Source organism: Salvelinus alpinus, chromosome 2, assembly GCF_045679555.1.
Source record: "Salvelinus alpinus chromosome 2, SLU_Salpinus.1, whole genome shotgun sequence".
In the NCBI taxonomy this organism is placed as follows: domain Eukaryota; kingdom Metazoa; phylum Chordata; class Actinopteri; order Salmoniformes; family Salmonidae; genus Salvelinus; species Salvelinus alpinus.
In genome coordinates, this window is record NC_092087.1 from 17,669,020 (window position 1) to 17,695,230 (window position 26,211).

Here is a 26,211-nt window from a genome sequence, read left to right on the forward strand (position 1 = left end):
AATGGAAATTGCCCCTCTGTTCTGTTGTCAGTAGTCTGACTTTATATGGATGGGAATTGCTTGTTTGAAAGTAGATTGTGACACCATAACAAAGTCAACAGTATAGTGTGTGTTTTCCGTAACACATAAGCCATTGATGTTCAAACCACATCTCACAACCACAGTTAACTAGTTTGAACTAGTCTAATGTTCCCGCTTTGTATCTCTATATGACTGTGTTCACTAGGGTGCTGGGGTGACGCCCATAGCTGACAGACTTGTCTTCCTCTGGTTCTAGTCCCCCTCCAGCTGTTTGCATATAGAGACATGGCTGTGGAATGCAGTGGTGAAATATACTGTTGTACTGTTGTACGGTATACATCAGGGGTGTCAAACTCATTCCATGGAGGGCCTAGTATCTGCGGTTTTTCATTTAAATTAAGACCTAGATAACCAGGTGAGGGGAGTTCTTTACTAATTAGTGACCTTAATTCATCAATCAAGTACAAGGGTGGAACAAAAACCTGCAGACACTCGGCCCTCCGTGGAATGAGATTGACACGTGCTCTACATACTGCATACAGCTCATGCACTCTTGCTACAATCATGTGTGGTAAAGATAATTTAGTTATTGATAATAAAACAAAGATTTCCCTTGACATTCTGTCCTGTGAAGACATTCTAAAGTATGGTATTATTTAACTGTTCCTTTGTTTGAGGTCCTTCATTTTCTGCAATGCAAAATGTACAAACATTTACAACATTGTAATCTCTGTGACACAGAGAGACATAGCTAAATCTTTACCTTCTAATGAATTGATTAGTAATATTGTAATAGAGTATGTTCCCCATATTTACAGTGACACATGGAAGTGAAGTGCTTTTATTGCTTTCAGTAAAGTTAAGAATATTTATGACAAACATATCAAACTGTAGTCTGTATTTTTATTACATTTTTTACCTTTAACTCTGCATTGTTGGAAACTGACCTCTAAGTCAGCATTTCATTGTTAGTCTACACCTGTTGTTTACCAAGCATGTGACAAATAACATTTGATTAGGTTTTTATCTGTACCTCTTAGCCACATTTGAGCTATTTGAACAAAGAGAAAGCTCTGCTCCCCCACACCTAATTCTCTTCACGGCTGTTGTCTTTAACACAAGGCCAGTTAGTTATCTCTCACAATATAGAATGTAATGATAAACTTACACAGAACCCAGTGAATGGCGGGTTCCAAAGAATAGGTTTCAAGTTCCAAGTAGTGGTCATCTGCAACTTTTGAGCCAGGAAACCCAGGCATGCCAACATCAGACCCCTGCAGGGGGAGGCAGGCCAGACAGTGGGATACAGGAAACCCAGGCATGCCAACATCAGACCCCTGCAGGGGGAGGCAGGCCAGACAGTGGGATACAGGAAACCCAGGCATGCCAACATCAGACCCCTGCAGGGGGAGGCAGGCCAGACAGTGGGATACAGGAAACCCAGGCATGCCAACATCAAACCCCTGCAGGGGGAGGCAGGCCAGACAGTGAGATACAGGAAACAGGGCAAAGACATCAAAGAACCAGGACATCAGGCGTACATCTTCCTTCCATGTGTCCTCCTCGCAAGGCTACATTTTCATCAACATCAGGAACAGACCACTTTCAGCCTCCATGGACTTGGGATGGTTTGTTTTAATGCCCAGAAGTGACTTTTTCTTTTACACGTCAATATTTTTTAGTTTGATATGCGGAAACACATTATTAGCGTATTGTTTCTTGATAGATGTTACAGCAGATGTCTTGATAAAGAAATGTTGTGATGTTCATTCTTAGAAAGGAAACATGGCACCAGTGCTGCAATGTGGAATTGAATGTTACCACATTTTCAGAATTTTCCCGATTCAAACATAAGGCATTACGTCCACTGATCTATTGACATTTACTGTAGAACAAAATAAAGAAAATGTCTCTAAAATTGAAAAAGATTTTAATTCCAAAAATTAAGATGAAAACTTAGACTGTCTTAAAGCAGGTATTATGTTGATTCTGAGTCCAACCACCAGTATCCACCTCAGGCTAAATGGAAACTGCATTGAAATCCTTGGTGGCTCTGCATAGTTTAGACATTGGTGATCTCAACACTGTTGTAGGTGTGCATGGGACTGCCCTTCGTCCTGGGCACAGCCTGCACCCGCGCCTCTCTGGGCAGAGATCCACAGCTGCCATGGTAACCAAGGCCCGTCCAATGGCGGTCTTTGGGCTGAACCTTAGAGGACTCTGGGAAAATGAAAGGAAGAATGAGTCACAAAGCAAAACGGTGCTTTTACCCAGTGGAAAAATACAGTCTCAGTTTGAGTATCCGCAGTACAAGTTTGAATAACTACCATTTTTATAACATGTATTATTATGAGTCTTCTTGAATGAAATTGTTATTAAAGTAGTTTCTTGCTACCTTGCCTGGTCTTCGTCTCATAGACACACTCTCGTCATTATAGCGGCTAACAGCAGAAGGTGATTGTGGTGGGGTTCCCGACGCGTCACAATCCTGCTCAACACTACTATGCCTGCAAGTAGTAGGAAGGAGGGGAGATTTAATTGAGCTCACTGCTGTAAACACTTCCTCAACAAAACATTCCACTTATTACTATTGCTAAGACTAATCACCTGGCAGGGTTGGCGAGAGCCTTCATCTCCTCATATAGGTGCCGATGGAGCATGTGTTTGTGGCTGGGGATTCCCAGGGCCCTGCCCATGGCATCTGCATCAAAGGAGGGGTCCAGAGCCAGCACAGCACCATGGACTCCCCTGCCATGGAGACTGTCAGCATACTCCTGGACAGTGGGACATAGAAACAGAATGTTTAGCGAGACAGAGGACGTTTTCCGATTTATTCAAGAACAACAATGGCAAACAAGCAACTTGTCTCAATTTTACTCATCCTCCCCTATCAGGATGTAAACAGAGTATACACCAGTCTATTGACCCCAAAACGGAGACAGTCAGAACGGAATCCAGGTCTATTCTGATGTTTCTGTTGTAGGAGAAAGACACACTTTTAGGTCTATGTCTCTGATCCACTTCATGACTCTGTGGCAGGTCCAAACTACAGGGTCCTGGTGCAGGTGCTCACACTGGGCCCGGCGAGCCTGCAGCACCTGCACACCAACAACACACATACGGTACTGTTACTATACGGTTACAATACGGTATTGTTACTATACGGTTACAATACGGTACTGTTACTATACGGTTACAATACGGTACTGTTACTATACGGTTACAATATGGTACTGTTACTATACAGTTACAATATGGTATTGTTACTATACGGTTACAGTACAGTACTGTTACTGTACGGTTACAGTACTGTTACTATACAGTTACAATACGGTATTGTTACTATATGGTTACAATACTGTACTGTTACTATACGGTTACAATACGGTTCTGTTACTATACGGTTACAATACTGTATTGTTACAATACTGTACTGCTACTATACGGTTATTATACACTATTGTTACTATACAGTTACTATACGGTTACAATACACTATTGTTACTATACGGTTACAATAATGTACTGCTGCTATATGGTACAATACTGTATTGTTACTATATGGTTACAATACGCTATTGTTACTATACGGTTACAAAATGTTACTGTTACTATACGGTTACAGTACGCTATTGTTACTATACGGTTACAAAATGTTACTGTTACTATACGGTTACAATACACTATTGTTACTATATGGTTACAATACGCTATTGTTACTATACGGTTACAATACGCTATTGTTACTATACGGTTACAATACGCTATTGTTACTATACGGTTACAAAATGTTACTGTTACTATACGGTTACAATACAGTACTGTTACTATACGGTTACAATACTATACTGTTACTATACGGTTACAATACGCTATTGTTACTATGTGGTTACAATACGTTACTGTTACTATACGGTTACACTACGTTATTGTTACTATATGGTTACAATACGGTACTGTTACTATGTGGTTACAATACAGTACTGAAACTATACGGTTCCAATACGCTATTGTTACTATATGGTTACAATACAGTACTGTTACTATGTGGTTACACTACGTTATTGTTACTATACGGTTACAATACGCTATTGTTACTATATGGTTACAATACAGTACTGAAACTATACGGTTACACTACGTTATTGTTACTATACGGTTACAATACGGTACTGTTACTATACGGTTACACTACGTTATTGTTACTATATGGTTACAATACAGTACTGTTACTATACGGTTCCAATACGCTATTGTTACTATACGGTTACAATACAGTACTGTTACTATGTGGTTACACTACGTTATTGTTACTATACGGTTCCAATACGCTATTGTTACTATATGGTTACAATACAGTACTGAAACTATACGGTTACACTACGTTATTGTTACTATACGGTTACAATACGGTACTGTTACTATACGGTTACAATACGGTAATGTTACTATACGGTTACACTACGTTATTGTTACTATACGGTTACAATACAGTACTGTTACTATACAGTTACACTACGGTACTGTTACTATACGGTTACACTACGTTATTGTTACTATACGGTTACACTACGTTATTGTTACTATATGGTTACAATACAGTACTGTTACTATACGGTTCCAATACGCTATTGTTACTATATGGTTACAATACAGTACTGAAACTATACGGTTACACTACGTTATTGTTACTATACGGTTACAATACAGTACTGTTACTATACAGTTACACTACGGTACTGTTACTATACGGTTACACTACGTTATTGTTACTATACGGTTACACTACGTTATTGTTACTATATGGTTACAATACAGTACTGTTACTATACGGTTCCAATACGCTATTGTTACTATATGGTTACAATACAGTACTGAAACTATACGGTTACACTACGTTATTGTTACTATACGGTTACAATACAGTACTGTTACTATACAGTTACACTACGGTACTGTTACTATACGGTTACACTACGTTATTGTTACTATACGGTTACACTACGTTATTGTTACTATACGGTTCCAATACGTTATTGTTACTATATGGTTACAATACAGTACTGTTACTATGTGGTTACAATACAGTACTGTTACTATGTGGTTACAATACAGTACTGAAACTATACGGTTCCAATACGCTATTGTTACTATATGGTTACAATACAGTACTGTTACTATGTGGTTACACTACGTTATTGTTACTATACGGTTACAATACGCTATTGTTACTATATGGTTACAATACAGTACTGAAACTATACGGTTACACTACGTTATTGTTACTATACGGTTACAATACGGTACTGTTACTATACGGTTACACTACGTTATTGTTACTATATGGTTACAATACAGTACTGTTACTATACGGTTCCAATACGCTATTGTTACTATACGGTTACAATACAGTACTGTTACTATGTGGTTACACTACGTTATTGTTACTATACGGTTCCAATACGCTATTGTTACTATATGGTTACAATACAGTACTGAAACTATACGGTTACACTACGTTATTGTTACTATACGGTTACAATACGGTACTGTTACTATACGGTTACAATACGGTAATGTTACTATACGGTTACACTACGTTATTGTTACTATACGGTTACAATACAGTACTGTTACTATACAGTTACACTACGGTACTGTTACTATACGGTTACACTACGTTATTGTTACTATACGGTTACACTACGTTATTGTTACTATATGGTTACAATACAGTACTGTTACTATACGGTTCCAATACGCTATTGTTACTATATGGTTACAATACAGTACTGAAACTATACGGTTACACTACGTTATTGTTACTATACGGTTACAATACAGTACTGTTACTATACAGTTACACTACGGTACTGTTACTATACGGTTACACTACGTTATTGTTACTATACGGTTACACTACGTTATTGTTACTATATGGTTACAATACAGTACTGTTACTATACGGTTCCAATACGCTATTGTTACTATATGGTTACAATACAGTACTGAAACTATACGGTTACACTACGTTATTGTTACTATACGGTTACAATACAGTACTGTTACTATACAGTTACACTACGGTACTGTTACTATACGGTTACACTACGTTATTGTTACTATACGGTTACACTACGTTATTGTTACTATACGGTTCCAATACGTTATTGTTACTATATGGTTACAATACAGTACTGTTACTATGTGGTTACAATACAGTACTGTTACTATGTGGTTACAATACAGTACTGAAACTATACGGTTCCAATACGCTATTGTTACTATATGGTTACAATACAGTACTGTTACTATGTGGTTACACTACGTTATTGTTACTATACGGTTACAATACGCTATTGTTACTATATGGTTACAATACAGTACTGAAACTATACGGTTACACTACGTTATTGTTACTATACGGTTACAATACGGTACTGTTACTATACGGTTACACTACGTTATTGTTACTATATGGTTACAATACAGTACTGTTACTATACGGTTCCAATACGCTATTGTTACTATACGGTTACAATACAGTACTGTTACTATGTGGTTACACTACGTTATTGTTACTATACGGTTCCAATACGCTATTGTTACTATATGGTTACAATACAGTACTGAAACTATACGGTTACACTACGTTATTGTTACTATACGGTTACAATACGGTACTGTTACTATACGGTTACAATACGGTAATGTTACTATACGGTTACACTACGTTATTGTTACTATACGGTTACAATACAGTACTGTTACTATACAGTTACACTACGGTACTGTTACTATACGGTTACACTACGTTATTGTTACTATACGGTTACACTACGTTATTGTTACTATATGGTTACAATACAGTACTGTTACTATACGGTTCCAATACGCTATTGTTACTATATGGTTACAATACAGTACTGAAACTATACGGTTACACTACGTTATTGTTACTATACGGTTCCAATACGCTATTGTTACTATATGGTTACAATACAGTACTGTTACTATACGGTTACACTACGTTATTGTTACTATACGGTTACACTACGTTATTGTTACTATACGGTTACACTACGTTATTGTTACTATACGGTTACAATACGTTATTGTTACTATATGGTTACAATACAGTACTGTTACTATACGGTTACAATACGTTATTGTTACTATACGGTTACAATACGTTATTGTTACTATACGGTTACACTACGTTATTGTTACTATATGGTTACAATACGCTATTGTTACTATACGGTTACAATACAGTACTGTTACTATGTGGTTACACTACGTTATTGTTACTATACGGTTCCAATACGCTATTGTTACTATATGGTTACAATACAGTACTGAAACTATACGGTTACACTACGTTATTGTTACTATACGGTTACAATACGGTACTGTTACTATACGGTTACAATACGGTAATGTTACTATACGGTTACACTACGTTATTGTTACTATACGGTTACAATACAGTACTGTTACTATACAGTTACACTACGGTACTGTTACTATACGGTTACACTATGTTATTGTTACTATACGGTTACACTACGTTATTGTTACTATATGGTTACAATACAGTACTGTTACTATACGGTTCCAATACGCTATTGTTACTATATGGTTACAATACAGTACTGAAACTATACGGTTACACTACGTTATTGTTACTATACGGTTACAATACAGTACTGTTACTATACAGTTACACTACGGTACTGTTACTATACGGTTACACTACGTTATTGTTACTATACGGTTACACTACGTTATTGTTACTATATGGTTACAATACAGTACTGTTACTATACGGTTCCAATACGCTATTGTTACTATATGGTTACAATACAGTACTGAAACTATACGGTTACACTACGTTATTGTTACTATACGGTTACAATACAGTACTGTTACTATACAGTTACACTACGGTACTGTTACTATACGGTTACACTACGTTATTGTTACTATACGGTTACACTACGTTATTGTTACTATACGGTTCCAATACGTTATTGTTACTATATGGTTACAATACAGTACTGTTACTATGTGGTTACAATACAGTACTGTTACTATGTGGTTACAATACAGTACTGAAACTATACGGTTCCAATACGCTATTGTTACTATATGGTTACAATACAGTACTGTTACTATGTGGTTACACTACGTTATTGTTACTATACGGTTACAATACGCTATTGTTACTATATGGTTACAATACAGTACTGAAACTATACGGTTACACTACGTTATTGTTACTATACGGTTACAATACGGTACTGTTACTATACGGTTACACTACGTTATTGTTACTATATGGTTACAATACAGTACTGTTACTATACGGTTCCAATACGCTATTGTTACTATACGGTTACAATACAGTACTGTTACTATGTGGTTACACTACGTTATTGTTACTATACGGTTCCAATACGCTATTGTTACTATATGGTTACAATACAGTACTGAAACTATACGGTTACACTACGTTATTGTTACTATACGGTTACAATACGGTACTGTTACTATACGGTTACAATACGGTAATGTTACTATACGGTTACACTACGTTATTGTTACTATACGGTTACAATACAGTACTGTTACTATACAGTTACACTACGGTACTGTTACTATACGGTTACACTACGTTATTGTTACTATACGGTTACACTACGTTATTGTTACTATATGGTTACAATACAGTACTGTTACTATACGGTTCCAATACGCTATTGTTACTATATGGTTACAATACAGTACTGAAACTATACGGTTACACTACGTTATTGTTACTATACGGTTACAATACAGTACTGTTACTATACAGTTACACTACGGTACTGTTACTATACGGTTACACTACGTTATTGTTACTATACGGTTACACTACGTTATTGTTACTATATGGTTACAATACAGTACTGTTACTATACGGTTCCAATACGCTATTGTTACTATATGGTTACAATACAGTACTGAAACTATACGGTTACACTACGTTATTGTTACTATACGGTTACAATACAGTACTGTTACTATACAGTTACACTACGGTACTGTTACTATACGGTTACACTACGTTATTGTTACTATACGGTTACACTACGTTATTGTTACTATACGGTTCCAATACGTTATTGTTACTATATGGTTACAATACAGTACTGTTACTATGTGGTTACAATACAGTACTGTTACTATGTGGTTACAATACAGTACTGAAACTATACGGTTCCAATACGCTATTGTTACTATATGGTTACAATACAGTACTGTTACTTTGTGGTTACACTACGTTATTGTTACTATACGGTTACAATACGCTATTGTTACTATATGGTTACAATACAGTACTGAAACTATACGGTTACACTACGTTATTGTTACTATACGGTTACAATACAGTACTGTTACTATACGGTTACACTACGTTATTGTTACTATACGGTTACAATACAGTACTGTTACTATACGGTTCCAATACGCTATTGTTACTATACGGTTACAATACAGTACTGTTACTATGTGGTTACACTACGTTATTGTTACTATACGGTTCCAATACGCTATTGTTACTATATGGTTACAATACAGTACTGAAACTATACGGTTACACTACGTTATTGTTACTATACGGTTACAATACGGTACTGTTACTATACGGTTACAATACGGTAATGTTACTATACGGTTACACTACGTTATTGTTACTATACGGTTACAATACAGTACTGTTACTATACAGTTACACTACGGTACTGTTACTATACGGTTACACTACGTTATTGTTACTATACGGTTACACTACGTTATTGTTACTATATGGTTACAATACAGTACTGTTACTATACGGTTCCAATACGCTATTGTTACTATATGGTTACAATACAGTACTGAAACTATACGGTTACACTACGTTATTGTTACTATACGGTTCCAATACGCTATTGTTACTATATGGTTACAATACAGTACTGTTACTATACGGTTACACTACGTTATTGTTACTATACGGTTACACTACGTTATTGTTACTATACGGTTACACTACGTTATTGTTACTATACGGTTACAATACGTTATTGTTACTATATGGTTACAATACAGTACTGTTACTATACGGTTACAATACGTTATTGTTACTATACGGTTACAATACGTTATTGTTACTATACGGTTACACTACGTTATTGTTACTATATGGTTACAATACGCTATTGTTACTATACGGTTACAATACAGTACTGTTACTATACGGTTACACTACGTTATTGTTACTATACGGTTACACTACGTTATTGTTACTATATGGTTACAATACAGTACTGTTACTATACGGTTCCAATACGCTATTGTTACTATATGGTTACAATACAGTACTGAAACTATACGGTTACACTACGTTATTGTTACTATACGGTTCCAATACGCTATTGTTACTATATGGTTACAATACAGTACTGTTACTATACGGTTACACTACGTTATTGTTACTATACGGTTACACTACGTTATTGTTACTATACGGTTACACTACGTTATTGTTACTATACGGTTACAATACGTTATTGTTACTATATGGTTACAATACAGTACTGTTACTATACGGTTACAATACGTTATTGTTACTATACGGTTACAATACGTTATTGTTACTATACGGTTACACTACGTTATTGTTACTATACGGTTACAATACGCTATTGTTACTATACGGTTACACTACGTTATTGTTACTATACGGTTACACTACGTTATTGTTACTATATGGTTACAATACGCTATTGTTACTATACGGTTACAATACAGTACTGTTACTATACGGTTACACTACGTTATTGTTACTAAACGGTTCCAATACGCTATTGTTACTATATGGTTACAATACAGTACTGTTACTATGTGGTTACAATACAGTACTGAAACTATACGGTTACACTACGTTATTGTTACTATATGGTTACAATACGCTATTGTTACTATGTGGTTACACTACGTTATTGTTACTATACGGTTACACTACGTTATTGTTACTATACGGTTCCAATACGCTATTGTTACTATATGGTTACAATACGGTACTGTTACTATGTGGTTACAATACAGTACTGTTACTATACGGTTACAATACGGTAATGTTACTATACGGTTACAGTACTGTACTGTTACAATTCTAACCACAGCAACACAAGTACACAGTGAGGAGAGGCTGAGTGGTCACTCTAATGTCACAGTATTGGTAATATGACTACAGTTCTGACCTCTTTGTTGAAGTTGATCAGTTGCAGGAGCTGTATAGCCAGGAGCAGGCTGTTTTGGTGGGACTCTGTGGTGACGTTCAGGAGTCTCTCTAGGTCTCGTCGGCTGAGGGAGTTGAGCACCCGACCATCCACCAGTTGATTTTGGAAGGCTTGGGAATACTGTGGCAACCCGACATCACTCAACCAAGATTTGGCAACCCAGTGATGGTCCATTTCTGCAGCCTTTGATAGCCTGAAAGTTTAGGCGGTCACACTTAGTAATGTGTGTGTGTGTGTGTTGTGTGTGTGTGTGTGTTGCAGCTTACCCCTGGCCAGCCTCTGCCTCCCTGTAGTCCTCAATGGCGAGGCGTAGCTTCCTGCGGTGCATGGGCTTACTGATACCCAGTCCCAGTTCCAGGTCCTCGTCTGTCAGCCCCAGCAGCACCTGTAACCAGGGGACACCCATCCAGAGCACTCTTATCAATATACACCTGCACTGAAAGTCACTCTTACACTAAGGCACACACACACATGCAAGCATGGACGAGGGAATACTACATTTAATGCAGATGCTATGAGGAAGCTGAAATTCCTGTTTTACTGGGAGGACGAGGGATTCTTAGAAATAATATTACCATCGTTACAGGTTGTATAAAAACAAGTCCTGAAATTAGGCTTAAAGTGGATGTGTACTTGTTACATGTTGAAGCGTAGAGGCCGTACCTTGCCACTTTTGACGTTTTCCGTGCAAGCACGGATATACATGGGCATTGCCATGACAACCTCCAGCCAGGCTTGTACTGCCCCTGCCTTCCACAGTGACATGGGCATGTTCCGAGTGAGCTCCGCCTGCTGGAGGCGGTCCAGCTGCTCCTCTCCATCTGATAGGCTGTGCTGTTGTGTCGATAGGCTGGAGAGGCTGTCAGAGTCTGTCAGGATTGGTCAGGGGAAGTAGGAGTACAGGACGGGAGGGGTTTGGGGTCAAAGGAATTGAGAGGCAAAAATGACTCATCCAACTCAAATTTAAAGGCCCAGTGCAGTCAAAATCAACCCAGTGCAGTGTTTTATATCATATTGTACAACAGGTGATGAAACTAACACTTTAAAAGTGTAAACACTTTTGATCAGTGTTATTTTCTGATGGTTGCTAGGTGAAAATACAATCTACACAGGATCTTCTTATCAGCAGGTTTGCATGGGCGAGAGTTTCGGCTTTCCATGGTGTCAACGCCATACGCTAAATTGGTTAATAAACTAATAACAAAGAGTTCCAAACTTCCCTGCCAATAACAGCTAGTTTTCGGTTTTCCCCTCTCCACACAGACCACTCCCAGACAGTCCCAGCAAAATTATTGCTTTTAAAAATAGTTTCATGCTAAAAAGATACTTTTGCCCATTTTAATGGAAATGTATTAAAGGTACCCAGAAATGATTTGATATTGGTATAAAAACGGCTGCATTGGGCCTTTAACTGTAGAAAAGGGAGGAGGATATATATATCACTGTATACCTAGGATATTACTAACATCCCTCTGAAACATTGACATGGCTACAATATTTACCGTCTACTGAAACCTATTGGATTGTTTGGCAACTCATCAACCTGGAATTATGTCCCCCGCAGCTAACATCTAATGTCATTTCATGACAGCAGTATTATCAATTGAATGGCAGAGGGTCTCACACATGGACAGGACCAAGAAAGCATAAAACAGCTTTGGCACTAGTATGAACAGTCAGTCACTGCTCTATACAGCCGTTAGATGGTGCCAGAGTAATTCACCACAGCAGAGTATTATTAAGGTCTCTATTATCTGACAGATGACTTATTAGATGCCATAATATGATGACATTACAGAATAACTCATCACACTACAAATTGGATATTACAGATTGAGAACAGGTGCCACATCTGGGCAGGTGACTTAAGCACTGATAAATCCAGGAAAACATTTTTAAATGGTACAATGAAAACTATTAGTATGCATTTCATAAAGACAGACCTTTCTTTAGTTCTAGTGTTCAGTGAATACTGTGTGAGTAGGGTTAAGGTTTGCAGTTAAATGGTTGAGTTTGAATGATCTTGTGGGGATGGAATGATTTTTTTGTCACTATAGGCAAATATTAGAGATTGAGACACATTAAAAATACATGGGTCACATTATTCATAAAACTAACTGCTGCTGTGAATTTACCACCTGTTTATCCAAGTCTTAAACAAATAAGTAAGCGGCAAAATCCAGGAGGATTAGCAAGTGTGTCTTCTGCCTTGTTCACATGCTGAGAGTGAGGCCTACATAAATACAATCTATGAATTTTTCAGTAGGTTTTCAAAAGACAGCGCAGGAGGTCATTTTCCTTCAGGAGCATAGTTTTATGAATGATCTCCACAGTGTGGAAACAGACACTTGGTAATTCACAGATGAGGAGTTATTTTTGGGGGATGGAGGGATTCATGCCCCCTGAGAGGGAAAGAGACACCAAGACACAAGAACAGATTACACATCGAACAGAATAACACCACATGGTTATTTAGTTGCTGGTTTAATTTTAAAATATGATTTTATTTGAATCATTTATCATATTCATTTTTGAAGATGTTAAAGCTCCTCATCCTCTGCCAACATTTGAAGACAGGTCAGGTTATCTTACCCTTGAAGTTACTTCTTGTTCTTTAAATAAAATACTTTGAAAGATTTTCTCTTTTATGCAACATCTCCTAAATTACAAAACATGAAACAAATTATCATCATAATCACAAATGTAAGAAATTAGGAGGGTTGTATGGTAAAGAGCAAAACAAAAACTGTCATTGCATCCAGAATGATGCAAGAGAATGAAAATGGGAACGGGTTATGTTTTGGAGTTTAGGGAATATGAGGATGCTTGAGGTTGCTCATTTCACTGCTAACTAATGGATTCCTAACCAAAGCAGCAGAGGTAATCATGCAGGGGTTTTACTGCACAGTCCTATGCTTACCGTTGGCACGTTAGATAGTTGTCCATTTTAAACTCAATAAGGACAAAAGCGATCTTACAAGGCAGTGACACACATCTACTCTGACTTTGTTTTGTTAAAGATTTAACTTGAACCTTTGGCACTTTAAAATGCTTTCAAACCGTGTGTGTGTATCAGATACATTGATACATTTGTGTGTTTTCTACTTTTTTACTACCATTGTTTTTGAAACCTTATTTTGGTTTTCAGCTTTCAGTCTGAGAAATGCATATGGATCGATTTAACACATCTACAGGCCTGGCAGGGTACCATAATTCTTTAACAATTGATCCGATTGTAACGGTCAGTGTCTATCAGAAACATTCAGCATGGGTAGAACAGAGCAGGAGGCCTACACAAACAAGCACATATCAATCCTCTACCGATCTAACATTCCTATTCTCCTAAACATGTATCTATACAAAGCACACTATTCACATCAGACACTCTGGTACTCACAGCATCATCCTCTATAAGGCTATCCTTTTTGTTGATGCTGCCCAATGAGCTATTTAAATGTGTTGTTCCTCCCCTTTTATCCATTATGACAGAATAAGCAATAAGGCCGGCTCCCCCCAGCTGTAGCAGTTTCACTTGTTCTACACTACAGTGTCACAAACTCCTTACTGTTGCTGTACAGTGGGATGTTTCTTGTCCATTGTTAACCGGAATATCAAATGTCCTTCTGATTGTCATATTCTTATCATTTTCTTTCAGTTTCACTATAAGAAACATGGTCTTTCCATAGACTTCAATGTTGATCACTAAATGATACCACGGGTCCAGTGTTCTTCTGTTCGTGGATAACATCATGGGTTATACTAGTGTGCTTCTTCTCCATTCACAATGTGGAGGGTATTCCTCATTCATATCTTCATGAGAATATAAAGAATTGGCCAACTAAGTGGGGATGGGAAAATTCTAAATAAAAAAAGTATGATATAAGCAACTATAAAATAAAACAGTTGATAGACAAAAGACATTTACAAACACTAGGTGCCGATTTACTACTATTAACATATTCACACCAGTCCTTCATGTCTCCACTTATAGAAAACACATATATATTAAGATAAATAAAAGATTACATAGCATGAACATGTCCACACATAATTATCTCATGTATATATTTATATGCATGTAAACATATATACATATGCATACATGTACATCTATAAATATATATTTAATTTACATACATACATTTTTGAGGATAATATACATTTTCTGGGGGCAGCAGTTGTCTCAGGTTTTTCTTGTGGGCACATACGGCAACACACCCGCACGCATGCACATGGTCAAACACACACACACACGCACAGAGAGAGACAGAGACAGACACGCACATCCGCATGCACACAACCACACATAAATCCACACACACCATCACCAGTCGGCATCCTCCTCTATGTAATAATCAGGGATGGATGTACCATCAAACAGGCCCGGGTCCATTGACTTGCGCTGCTTGCCCCGAGCAAACACCCGGGAGAGGGAGCCCAGACACATCTTCTCCTTCTTCTTAGTCTTACGCTTCTGGTCCTCCAGGTCCTCCATAGACTAGGCCAGGGGAAGGAGAGGGCAGTAGGGGGGAGAGAGGAAAGAGAGTGAAAGGGGCAGAGGGGAGTAGGACAGAGAGAGAGAGTGCAGAGGACAGACAGACATTCGGGTTAGTCAATGAAACAGGAGATTCTCACTCAAACGACTTGCAGATTCAATCACAGAACTATAATAACCAATACTGCAACAGAACCAAACCAACTGAAAGAGCAGGTAAAGACAGACAAACAGACAGACAGACGGAACAAAGAGGAGTAAAGGTACTTATAGAGAATTGCGGAGGTGTGATTACTTGGTCGGGGGTGCCAGGCAGCTCTTACATTACAGAGGGAGTGTGTCCGATGGCGGGGGGAGTTGATGTCACTGGGGGTGGACGACCGATCCCCATCAGCTGCTGACGCGTCCGAGATGGTAGAGGGCTGGCGGGAGTGACAGGGACTGACCCTGACCACCGCTGGAGAGGAGAGACACACACATTAGTCACCTCACACTGAGCCACTGTAATGGTTGTGCTGTTTGTTTGTGTGTGTGAGAGAGTGGTCCTCTGTAGCTCAGTTGACAGAGCAATGGTGCTTGCAACACCAGGTAGGTTCGGTAACCAGGACCATCCATACTTAAAATGTAAAATACTAAAAGTATTTGGTTTTAAATATACGTAAGTATCAAAAGTAAAAGTATAAATAATTTCAAAGTCCTTGTATTAAGCAAAAGAGACGGCACCATTTTCTTTTTTTACGGATAGCCAGGGGCACACTCCAACATCCAGCCATCATTTACAAAGGAAACATGTGTGTTTAGTGAGTCCATGACCAGGGATGTTCTCTTGATCAGTGCATGAATGGGACCATTTTCCTGTCCTGCTAAGCACTCAAAATGTAATGAGTTCTTTTGGGTGTCAAGGAAAATTTATGGAGTAAAATGTACATTATTTTCTTTAGGAATGTAGTGAAGTAAAAGTAAAATTTGTCAAAAATATAAATAGTATAGTACAGATACCCCAAAAAACTACTTAAGTAATACTTTAAAGTATTTTTACTTAAGTACTTTACACCACTGCCTACCCTGGCGGTCCACAGTGTGTCCGTGGTAGAGTGTTTGTTGGCTCTGGCGGATGGCAGCGGTGAGGGGCAGGTCTCCCTGCATCGCCCACTCCTGACTGCCGTTCACCACCGGCTCTGAGGGCATGGCCAAGGACTGGCGCTTCGGCACGTCCTTAGTCAGCGTGGCCAGGGACTGTTTTGCCTGCCATAAATACACACACAGGGCGGTAAGATACAGTGGTACAGACACACGCACATACAGTACATGCTTAGAGGCATGTATGCACTGATGCACCATACACACATACACTGAGTGTACAAACACCTGCTCTTTCCTTTACATAGACCTGCTCTTTGCGGCTCTTTCTATGACATAGACTGATCAGGTGAATCCAGGTGAAAGCTATGATCCCTCATTGATGTCACATGTTAAATCCACTTCAATCAGTGCAGATGAAGGGAAGAGACAGGCTAAAGAAGAATTTAAGCCTTGAGACAATTGAGACATGGATTGTGTATGTTCGCCATTCAGAGCGGGAATGGGCAAAACAAAAGATTTAAGTGCCTTTGAATGGGGTATGAGAGTAGGTGCCAGGCGAACTGGTTTGAGTAAAGAACTGTAATGCTGCTGTTTTTTTTACGCTCAACAGTTTCCTGTGTGTATCAAGAATAGTCCACCACCCAAAGGACATCCAGCCAACTTGACACAACTGTGGGAAGCATTGGAGTCAACATGGGCCAGCATCCATGTGGAACGCTTTCGACACCTTGTAGAGTCCATGCCCTGGTGAATTGAGGCTGTTCTGAGTGCAAAAAGGGGTGCAACTCAATATTAGGAAGGTGTTCTGAGTGTTTTGTACACTCAGTGTGTATACACATAGGAGCACTGCTACACCTATAGGTGTAGGCACATGTTTGGAATTGCAGGGTGTGTTGAAATATGTGTGGGATTAGATGGGACAGATCATTCCATCAAGGTTAGCATAATTCTCTGGCTGGGAGCACTTGACAGAGACAGAGATATGGGCTATTCTAGCTCTGAGAAGTCTTATCAGCTACTACTGCTGTGTGTAGTGAGGAGTTAGAGGAGCCCCACAGAGTAGGTGGACTGACTGGCTGTTGTTGGCTGACTGCTGTTGTCTGGCAGTGGAGAGGGATTAAGGACATGGACTGAATAATGAGTCCATCTGTCAGTCAGGCAAGACAACAGACTCTAAAGGGTACCTTAACAAGGAAGAAAATGCAGGAATTCCAATTCAGAGCAAAACCTGTGGGTGTCAGTGCATATTGGTGTGTGTGTGGGTGTGTGCATGTGCTCATGTGTGTGTGAATCAGTGTGCGTGTGTGTGAGTGTACGTCTCACCATGGTGAGTTCAGCCTCCAGCTCTTTGATGCGGTTCTCCTTAATGTCCATGTGAGAGCGCAGGATGCAGGCCTGCTCTGTGGCCTCTTTGGTCTGCCTCCTCAGATCCCATTTCTCCCTCTCCAGCACGTCCTTCTCCTTAGCCAGGGCCTTCACTGCATCCTCACTCTCCTACAGTACAGAACACAGATACTGTCAATCTTCACACTCCCAGCATTTCCTAAAACCAGTGTGTGAGCACATGACTGCTCAATGAAGCCCTGGTGTGTTAGTTATCCTATTTTATCCTAGTTTGGAGAGTATCTGGCTACTGTATAGTGGATGTAGTGTACATTTTGGTGCTGGTTGTAGTTGAGCATAAATCTGAGTGGTTTTTGGGGGTATCTGTACTTTACTTCACTATTTATATTTTTTACAACTTTTAATTCACCACATTCCTAATGAAAATAAATGTACTTTTTACTCCAAACATTTTTCCTGACACCCAAAAGTAATTAAGACATTTTGAATGCTTAGTGGGACAGAACAATGGTCCAATTCGCACACTTATCAAGAGAGTATCCCTGGTCATCCCTACTGCCTCTGATCTGGTGGACTCACTAAACACACATGCTTTGTTTGTAAATTATGTCTGAGATTTGGAGTGTGCCCCTGGCTATCCGTAAATAAAAAAAACAAGAAAATTAAGTATATTTTATACCAAATACTTTTAGACTTTTACTCAAGTAGTATTCTACTGGGTGACTTTTACTTGAGTAATTTTCTATTAAGGTATCTTTACTTTCACTGAAGTATTACAATTGGCTACTTTTCCCACGGCTGCTGGTCGTAGTTGAGAGTAAATGTGAGTGTACCTTTCTGTGCTGGTCGTAGTTGAGTGCACTGTACCTTTCTGTGCTGGTCGTAGTTGATAGTAAATGTGAGTGTACCTTTCTGTGCTGGTCGTAGTTGAGAGTAAATGTGAGTGTACCTTTCTGTGCTGGTCGTAGTTGAGAGTAAATGTGAGTGTACCTTTCTGTGCTGGTCGTAGTTGAGAGTAAATGTGAGTGTACCTTTCTGTGCTGGTCGTAGTTGAGAGTAAATGTGATTGTACCTTTCTGTGCTGGTCGTAGTTGAGAGTAAATGTGAGTGTACCTTTCTGTGCTGGTCGTAGTTGAGAGTAAATGTGAGTGTACCTTTCTGTGCTGGTCGTAGTTGAGAGTAAATGTGAGTGTACCTTTCTGTGCTGGTCGTAGTTGAGAGTAAATGTGAGTGTACCTTTCTGTGCTGGTCGTAGTTGAGAGTAAATGTGATTGTACCTTTCTGTGCTGGTCGTAGTTGAGAGTAAATGTGAGTGTACCTTTCTGTGCTGGTCGTAGTTGAGAGTAAATGTGAGTGTACCTTTCTGTGCTGGTCGTAGTTGAGAGTAAATGTGAGTGTACCTTTCTGTGCTGCTCGTAGTTGAGAGTAAATGTGAGTGTACCTTTCTGTGCTGGTCGTAGTTGAGAGTAAATGTGAGTGTACCTGTCTGTGCTGGTCGTAGTTGAGAGTAAATGTGAGTGTACCTTTCTGTGCTGGTCGTAGTTGAGAGTAAATGTGAGTGTACCTTTCTGTGCTGGTCGTAGTTGAGAGTAAATGTGAGTGTACCTTTCTGTGCTGGTCGTAGTTGAGAGTAAATGTGAGTGTACCTTTCTGTGCTGGTCGTAGTTGAGAGTAAATGTGAGTGTACCTTTCTGTGCTGGTCGTAGTTGAGCGTAAATGTGAGTGTACCTTTCGGTGCTGGTCGTAGTTGAGAGTAAATGTGAGTGTACCTTTCTGTGCTGGTCGTAGTTGAGAGTAAATGTGAGTGTACCTTTCTGTGCTGGTCGTAGTTGAGAGTAAATGTGAGTGTACCTTTCTGTGCTGGTCGTAGTTGAGAGTAAATGTGAGTGTACCTTTCTGTGCTGGTCGTAGTTGAGCGTAAATGTGAGTGTACCTTTCTGTGCTGGTCGTAGTTGAGTGCACTGTACCTTTCTGTGCTGGTCGTAGTTGAGCGTAAATGTGACTGTACCTTTCAGTGCTGGTCGTAGTTGAGTGTAAATGTAACTGTACCTTTCGGTGCTGGTCGTAGTTGAGTGTAAATGTGACTGTACCTTTCGGTGCTGGTCGTAGTTGAGTGTAAATGTGACTGTACCTTTCGGTGCTGGTCAGGGTTGAGCGCACTGTACCTTTCTGTGCTGGTCGTAGTTGAGAGTAAATGTGATTGTACCTTTCTGTGCTGGTCGTAGTTGAGAGTAAATGTGATTGTACCTTTCTGTGCTGGTCGTAGTTGAGAGTAAATGTGATTGTACCTTTCTGTGCTGGTCGTAGTTGAGAGTAAATGTGATTGTACCTTTCTGTGCTGGTTGTAGTTGAGAGTAAATGTGATTGTACCTTTCGGTGCTGGTCGTAGTTGAGAGTAAATGTGATTGTACCTTTCGGTGCTGGTCGTAGTTGAGAGTAAATGTGATTGTACCTTTCGGTGCTGGTCGTAGTTGAGAGTAAATGTGATTGTACCTTTCGGTGCTGGTCGTAGTTGAGAGTAAATGTGATTGTACCTTTCGGTGCTGGTCGTAGTTGAGAGTAAATGTGATTGTACCTTTCGGTGCTGGTCGTAGTTGAGAGTAAATGTGATTGTACCTTTCGGTGCTGGTCGTAGTTGAGAGTAAATGTGATTGTACCTTTCTGTGCTGGTCGTAGTTGAGAGTAAATGTGATTGTACCTTTCGGTGCTGGTCGTAGTTGAGAGTAAATGTGATTGTACCTTTCGGTGCTGGTCGTAGTTGAGAGTAAATGTGATTGTACCTTTCGGTGCTGGTCGTAGTTGAGAGTAAATGTGATTGTACCTTTCTGTGCTGGTTGTAGTTGAGAGTAAATGTGATTGTACCTTTCGGTGCTGGTCGTAGTTGAGAGTAAATGTGATTGTACCTTTCGGTGCTGGTCGTAGTTGAGAGTAAATGTGATTGTACCTTTCGGTGCTGGTCGTAGTTGAGCGTAAATGTGAGTGTACCTTTCTGTGCTGGTCGTAGTTGAGAGTAAATGTGAGTGTACCTTTCTGTGCTGGTCGTAGTTGAGAGTAAATGTGATTGTACCTTTCGGTGCTGGTCGTAGTTGAGAGTAAATGTGATTGTACCTTTCTGTGCTGGTCGTAGTTGAGAGTAAATGTGAGTGTACCTTTCTGTGCTGGTCGTAGTTGAGAGTAAATGTGATTGTACCTTTCGGTGCTGGTCGTAGTTGAGAGTAAATGTGATTGTACCTTTCGGTGCTGGTCGTAGTTGAGAGTAAATGTGAGTGTACCTTTCTGTGCTGGTCGTAGTTGAGAGTAAATGTGATTGTACCTTTCGGTGCTGGTCGTAGTTGAGAGTAAATGTGAGTGTACCTTTCTGTGCTGGTCGTAGTTGAGAGTAAATGTGAGTGTACCTTTCTGTGCTGGTCGTAGTTGAGAGTAAATGTGAGTGTACCTTTCTGTGCTGGTCGTAGTTGAGAGTAAATGTGATTGTACCTTTCTGTGCTGGTCGTAGTTGCGTATGAAGTCTCGGAGCTGCTCCTCCCGGCTCTCCAGTGTGGTGTACAGCTGCTGCATCTGGTTCACCAGGTCTGCCTTCTCCATCTTCAGACGCTTACGGTCAGACTTCATAGCTGTGGGGGAGAGAGAGAGACAGACACACACACACACACACACACACACACACACACACACACACACACACACACACACACACACACACACACACACACACACACACACACACACACACACACACACACACACACACACACACACACACACACACAGTGGTGTAAAGTACTTTTACCCCGTTTTTTGGGGTATCTTTATTTTACTTTACTATTAATAGTTTTGACAACTTTGACTTTTACTTCACTACATTCCTAAATAAAATAATGTACTTTTTACTCCATACATTTTCCTTGACACCCTAAAGTACTCGTTACATTTGGAATGCTTAGCAGGACAGGAAAATGGTCCAATTCACACACTTATCAACATGTACTTTTGATACTCAAGTAGTATCTAATTGGGTTACTGACTTTTACTTGAGTCATTTTCTATTAAGGTATCTTTACTTTTACTCAAGTATGACAATTGGCTACTTTTTCCACCACTGATGCCAAAGAAGCACCACAGAGTAAATTATGTAAGGATCTAAGAAGGTAAGTGGTAGAGAGGCACTTAGTCATTCAAAACACGTAACCACACAGACTGATGTGGGCACTATGTTCACTAGTCTTCTCCCGAAGAAGGCTTGGCATAGTGTCATTGGCTACACAGGCAGCATGTTTAAAACAGCCAACTTCCAGGGTCAAGGTTTTCTTTTCAGTATAAGAGACCATAACTCCGAACCTGTATTGAGAGGTTATGAGACCATACATAATAACCTGTACTGAGAGAATATGAGACCATAAATAATGCAAAAATACTTATTTCTTATGTTGTCATTCTAGTAGCCTGGGCACTCACTGACTGGTTCTATTTTCAGAAAACCATAGCAAAAATACAAAACATGTCTTGTGACTGTTAGAAAGAGCTCGGGCTGGATTCTAATGTCCGTATCATCACGATATTCATTGCTTGGAACATGTTGGTCATATTTGGCTACATGCAGGAGAAGTGGTATTTTAATAGCGTCAACTTAACAAAGGTGAATGCCATTGTCGTGTTTCCTCGAAACAGCAGAAGTTGTTCAACTTGCTGTCTTTGCATATGTACCTCGCCCACTTTACTTGTTGACTTCCGTCTACAGTCGGCTACTTTGGCCTTACCACTCAAACGCGCCCAATATGAACATTTGCTTGAGAGTGTGCATAAATGTATGCACAGTCATGTATGTACCGTGCCAAGTAGTAAAGTAAGGGATTTGCTTGTCAAGCATAGAATGGGGAAAATATATGTCACAAATGTGAGAAATTGTGAGAGTGAGCCTAATAATTATTTCCATGGTGAATTCATGCAATATACCTTGACAGGCTATATATAATTTCACCACATCAGTGCATTTGTTACGATAATAATTCATACAAAGTACATTAATTTGTTAAATTAGAGACACGTGTGAAAGTTAAACTATTGTTGAAATACTATAAAATAATGATATAATGGGAAAATGGAATGACAGGTGTCTGATCTTGCTTGTTACAGTACGTTTGGTATGGTTACACAAGACAGATGGTTATTTAAGGCAAAAACGTAAAGTAGGATGGGGGGCGTATTACGCGAAGGTCTAGCAACCCAACAGTTGTGAGTTCGAATCTCATCACTGACAACTTTAGCAATTTAGCTAATTAGCAACTGTTTAACTACTTACTATTTTTAAGCTACTTTGCAATTGCTTAGCATGTTATCTAACCCTTTCCCTAACACTTTTAGCTAACCCTCACCCTAACCCTTTTAGCTAACCCTTCCCATAACCCTAACCCTAACCGTAACCCTGACCCCTAACCCTAAACCCTAGCCTAGCTAACATTGGCCAGTTAGCTAACGTTAACCACCTAGCTAGAATTCATCACATTTCATACGTTTTGCAAATTCGTAACATATAGTACGTTTTGCAAATTCGTAACATATAATACGAATTGTATTTCGTAACATATCATACCACTGTTGGGTGATGGACATCCACAAATTAATACATACCATACGAAACGTAACGTATCATACTAAATGCAGTGTCTCGGATTTACATACAGAAGGAACAAAAGGAACACCTCTGGACAAAAGGAATACCTATGTGAAAATGCTGTTCATTGACTACAGCTCAGCGTTCAACACCATAGTGCCCACAAAGCTCATCATTAAGCTAAGGACCCTGGGACTAAACACCTCCCTCTACAACTGAATTCTGGACTTCCTGACGGGCCGCCCCCAGGTGATAAGGGTAGGCACCAACACATCTGCCACGCTGATCCTCAACACAGGGGCCCCTCAGGGGTGCGTGCTTAGTCCCCTTCTGTACTCCCTGTTCAACCACGACTGCGTGGCCAAGCACAACTCCAACACTATCATTAAGGTTGCTGACGTCACAACGGTGGTAGGCCTGATCACCGAAACGATGAGACAGCCTATAGGGAGGAGTGTCCACATCACCAACAAACTATCCTGGTTCCCCCTCAAGAGACTGAAAAGATTTGGCATGGGTCCCCAGATCGTCAAAAAGTTCTACAGCTCCACCTTCGAGAGCATCCTGAACGGTTGCATCACCACCTGGTATGGCAACTGCTCGGCATCCGACCGTAAGGCGCTACAGAGGGTAGTGTGTATGGCCCAGTACAACTTGGGGTCAAGTTTTCTGCCATCCAGGACCTACATACTAGCCGGTGTAAGAGGAAGTCTCCAAAAATTGTCAATACTCATAGACTGTTCTCTCTGCTACCGCACGGCAACCAGTACCGGAGCGCCAAGTCTAGGTCCAAAAGGCTCCTTAACAGCTTCTACCCCCAAGCCATAAGACTGCTGAACAATTAATCAAATGGCCACCCAGACTATTTACATTGACCCGCACTTTGTTTTTACACTGCTGCTACTTGCTGTTTATTATCTATGCATAGTCACTTTACCCCTACCTACTTGTACAAATGACCTCAACTAACCTGTACCCCTGCGCATTGACCCGGTACAGGTACCCCCTCTATATAGCCTCATTATTGTTATTTTATTGTGTCACTTTTAATTTAAGAAAACTGAAGAAAATATTTACTAAATAAACTAAAAAGAAAAACATTTTTAAACTGTATTGTTGGTTAAGGACTTGTAAGTAAGCATTTCACAGTAAGGTATACATACACCTGTTGTATTCTGTGCATGTGACAAACTACATTTAATTTGATTTGAATAATACAAAATGCTCTGAGACAAGGTTTAAGTGCAGGGTGTGTTTTTAGAGACAGGTGGGACTCGTTCATTCTGTAGAACAGAAATGCTGGCCTATACCCTACAGTAGGGAGCTGTTGAGGATTGATGGCTTATTGGTGAGTGTTGCCTCCTTATTTGAAACACATTTGCCATTGCTTACACACCTAATTGACTTAATGGTCTTCTCTTTGTAGATATGTTTACATTTTTTACTGGTCAAACCACAATTGACCGAGACAAATAAAACATTTTGGTTGTATTCAACCTCTGACACTAACACCTCTATTTCAGTCACGGAAGACAGATTTTTTTTTTGTTAGGTGGTTGTAGGCTATTTAATGCCGCACATGCATTAAAGGGATGCTTTTGACCATATGTTAAATTAGGGGTGTGTCGAAGGTCGTGCACGAACACAGACTGAAAACTATTGATACAGTTGAAGTCGGAAGTTTACATACACCTTAGCCAAATACATTTAAACTCAGTTTTTCACAATTCCTGACATTTAATCCCAGTAAAAATTCCCTGTTTTAGGTCGGTTAGGATCACCACTTTATTTTATGAATGTGAAATGTCAGAATAATAGTAGAGATAATGATTTATTTCAGCTTTTATTTCTTTCATCACATTACCAGTGGGTCAGAAGTTTACATACACTCAATTAGTATTTGGTAGCATTGCCTTTCAATTGTTAACCTGGGTCAAACATTTCGGGTAGCCTTCCACAAGCTTCCCACAATAAGTTGGGTGAATTTTGGCCCATTCCTCCTGACAGAGCTGGTGTAACTGAGTCAGGTTTGTAGGCCCCCTTGCTCGCACACGCTTTTTCAGTTCTGTCCACCAATTTCCTATAGAATTGAGGTCAGGGCTTTGTGACGGTCACTCCAATACCTTGACTTTGTTGTCCTTAAGCCATTTTGCCACAACTTTGGAAGTATGCTTGGGGTCATTGTCCATTTGGAAGACCCATTTGCAACCAAGCTTCAACTTCCTGACTGATGTCTTGAGATGTTGCTTCAACATATTCACATAATTGTCCTTCCTCATGATGCCATCTATTTTGTGAAGTGCACCAGTCCCTCCTGCAGCAAAGCA

The 26,211-nt window shown here is 39.6% G+C and overlaps 1 protein-coding gene across 9 annotated transcripts in view; it reads right to left on the reverse strand.

Annotated features, from left to right (window-relative positions):
• Positions 1 to 846: 846 nt before the first annotated feature.
• LOC139555316 (kazrin-like) overlaps positions 847 to 26,211 on the reverse strand; it is a 301,708-nt gene continuing 276,343 nt past the window's right edge. For 2 of the 9 annotated variants that reach the window (XM_071369041.1, XM_071369049.1), the window contains 12 exons: positions 21,751 to 21,887; positions 18,253 to 18,423; positions 16,911 to 17,091; positions 16,170 to 16,303; positions 15,723 to 15,849; positions 12,015 to 12,220; positions 11,618 to 11,736; positions 11,313 to 11,544; positions 3,018 to 3,119; positions 2,629 to 2,795; positions 2,417 to 2,528; positions 847 to 2,241 (listed from right to left, as the gene is read on the reverse strand). In XM_071369041.1, the coding sequence (XP_071225142.1) occupies positions 2,041 to 2,241; positions 2,417 to 2,528; positions 2,629 to 2,795; positions 3,018 to 3,119; positions 11,313 to 11,544; positions 11,618 to 11,736; positions 12,015 to 12,220; positions 15,723 to 15,849; positions 16,170 to 16,303; positions 16,911 to 17,091; positions 18,253 to 18,423; positions 21,751 to 21,887 (1,889 nt within the window). In that variant the 3' untranslated portion in view covers positions 847 to 2,040. Of the gene's footprint in view, positions 2,242 to 2,416; positions 2,529 to 2,628; positions 3,120 to 11,312; positions 11,545 to 11,617; positions 11,737 to 12,014; positions 12,221 to 13,818; positions 15,850 to 16,141; positions 16,304 to 16,910; positions 17,092 to 18,252; positions 18,424 to 21,750; positions 21,888 to 26,211 lie in introns of those variants that run through there. The other 7 variants (XM_071369055.1, XM_071369080.1, XM_071369024.1 and 4 more) reach the window with 6 other exon arrangements.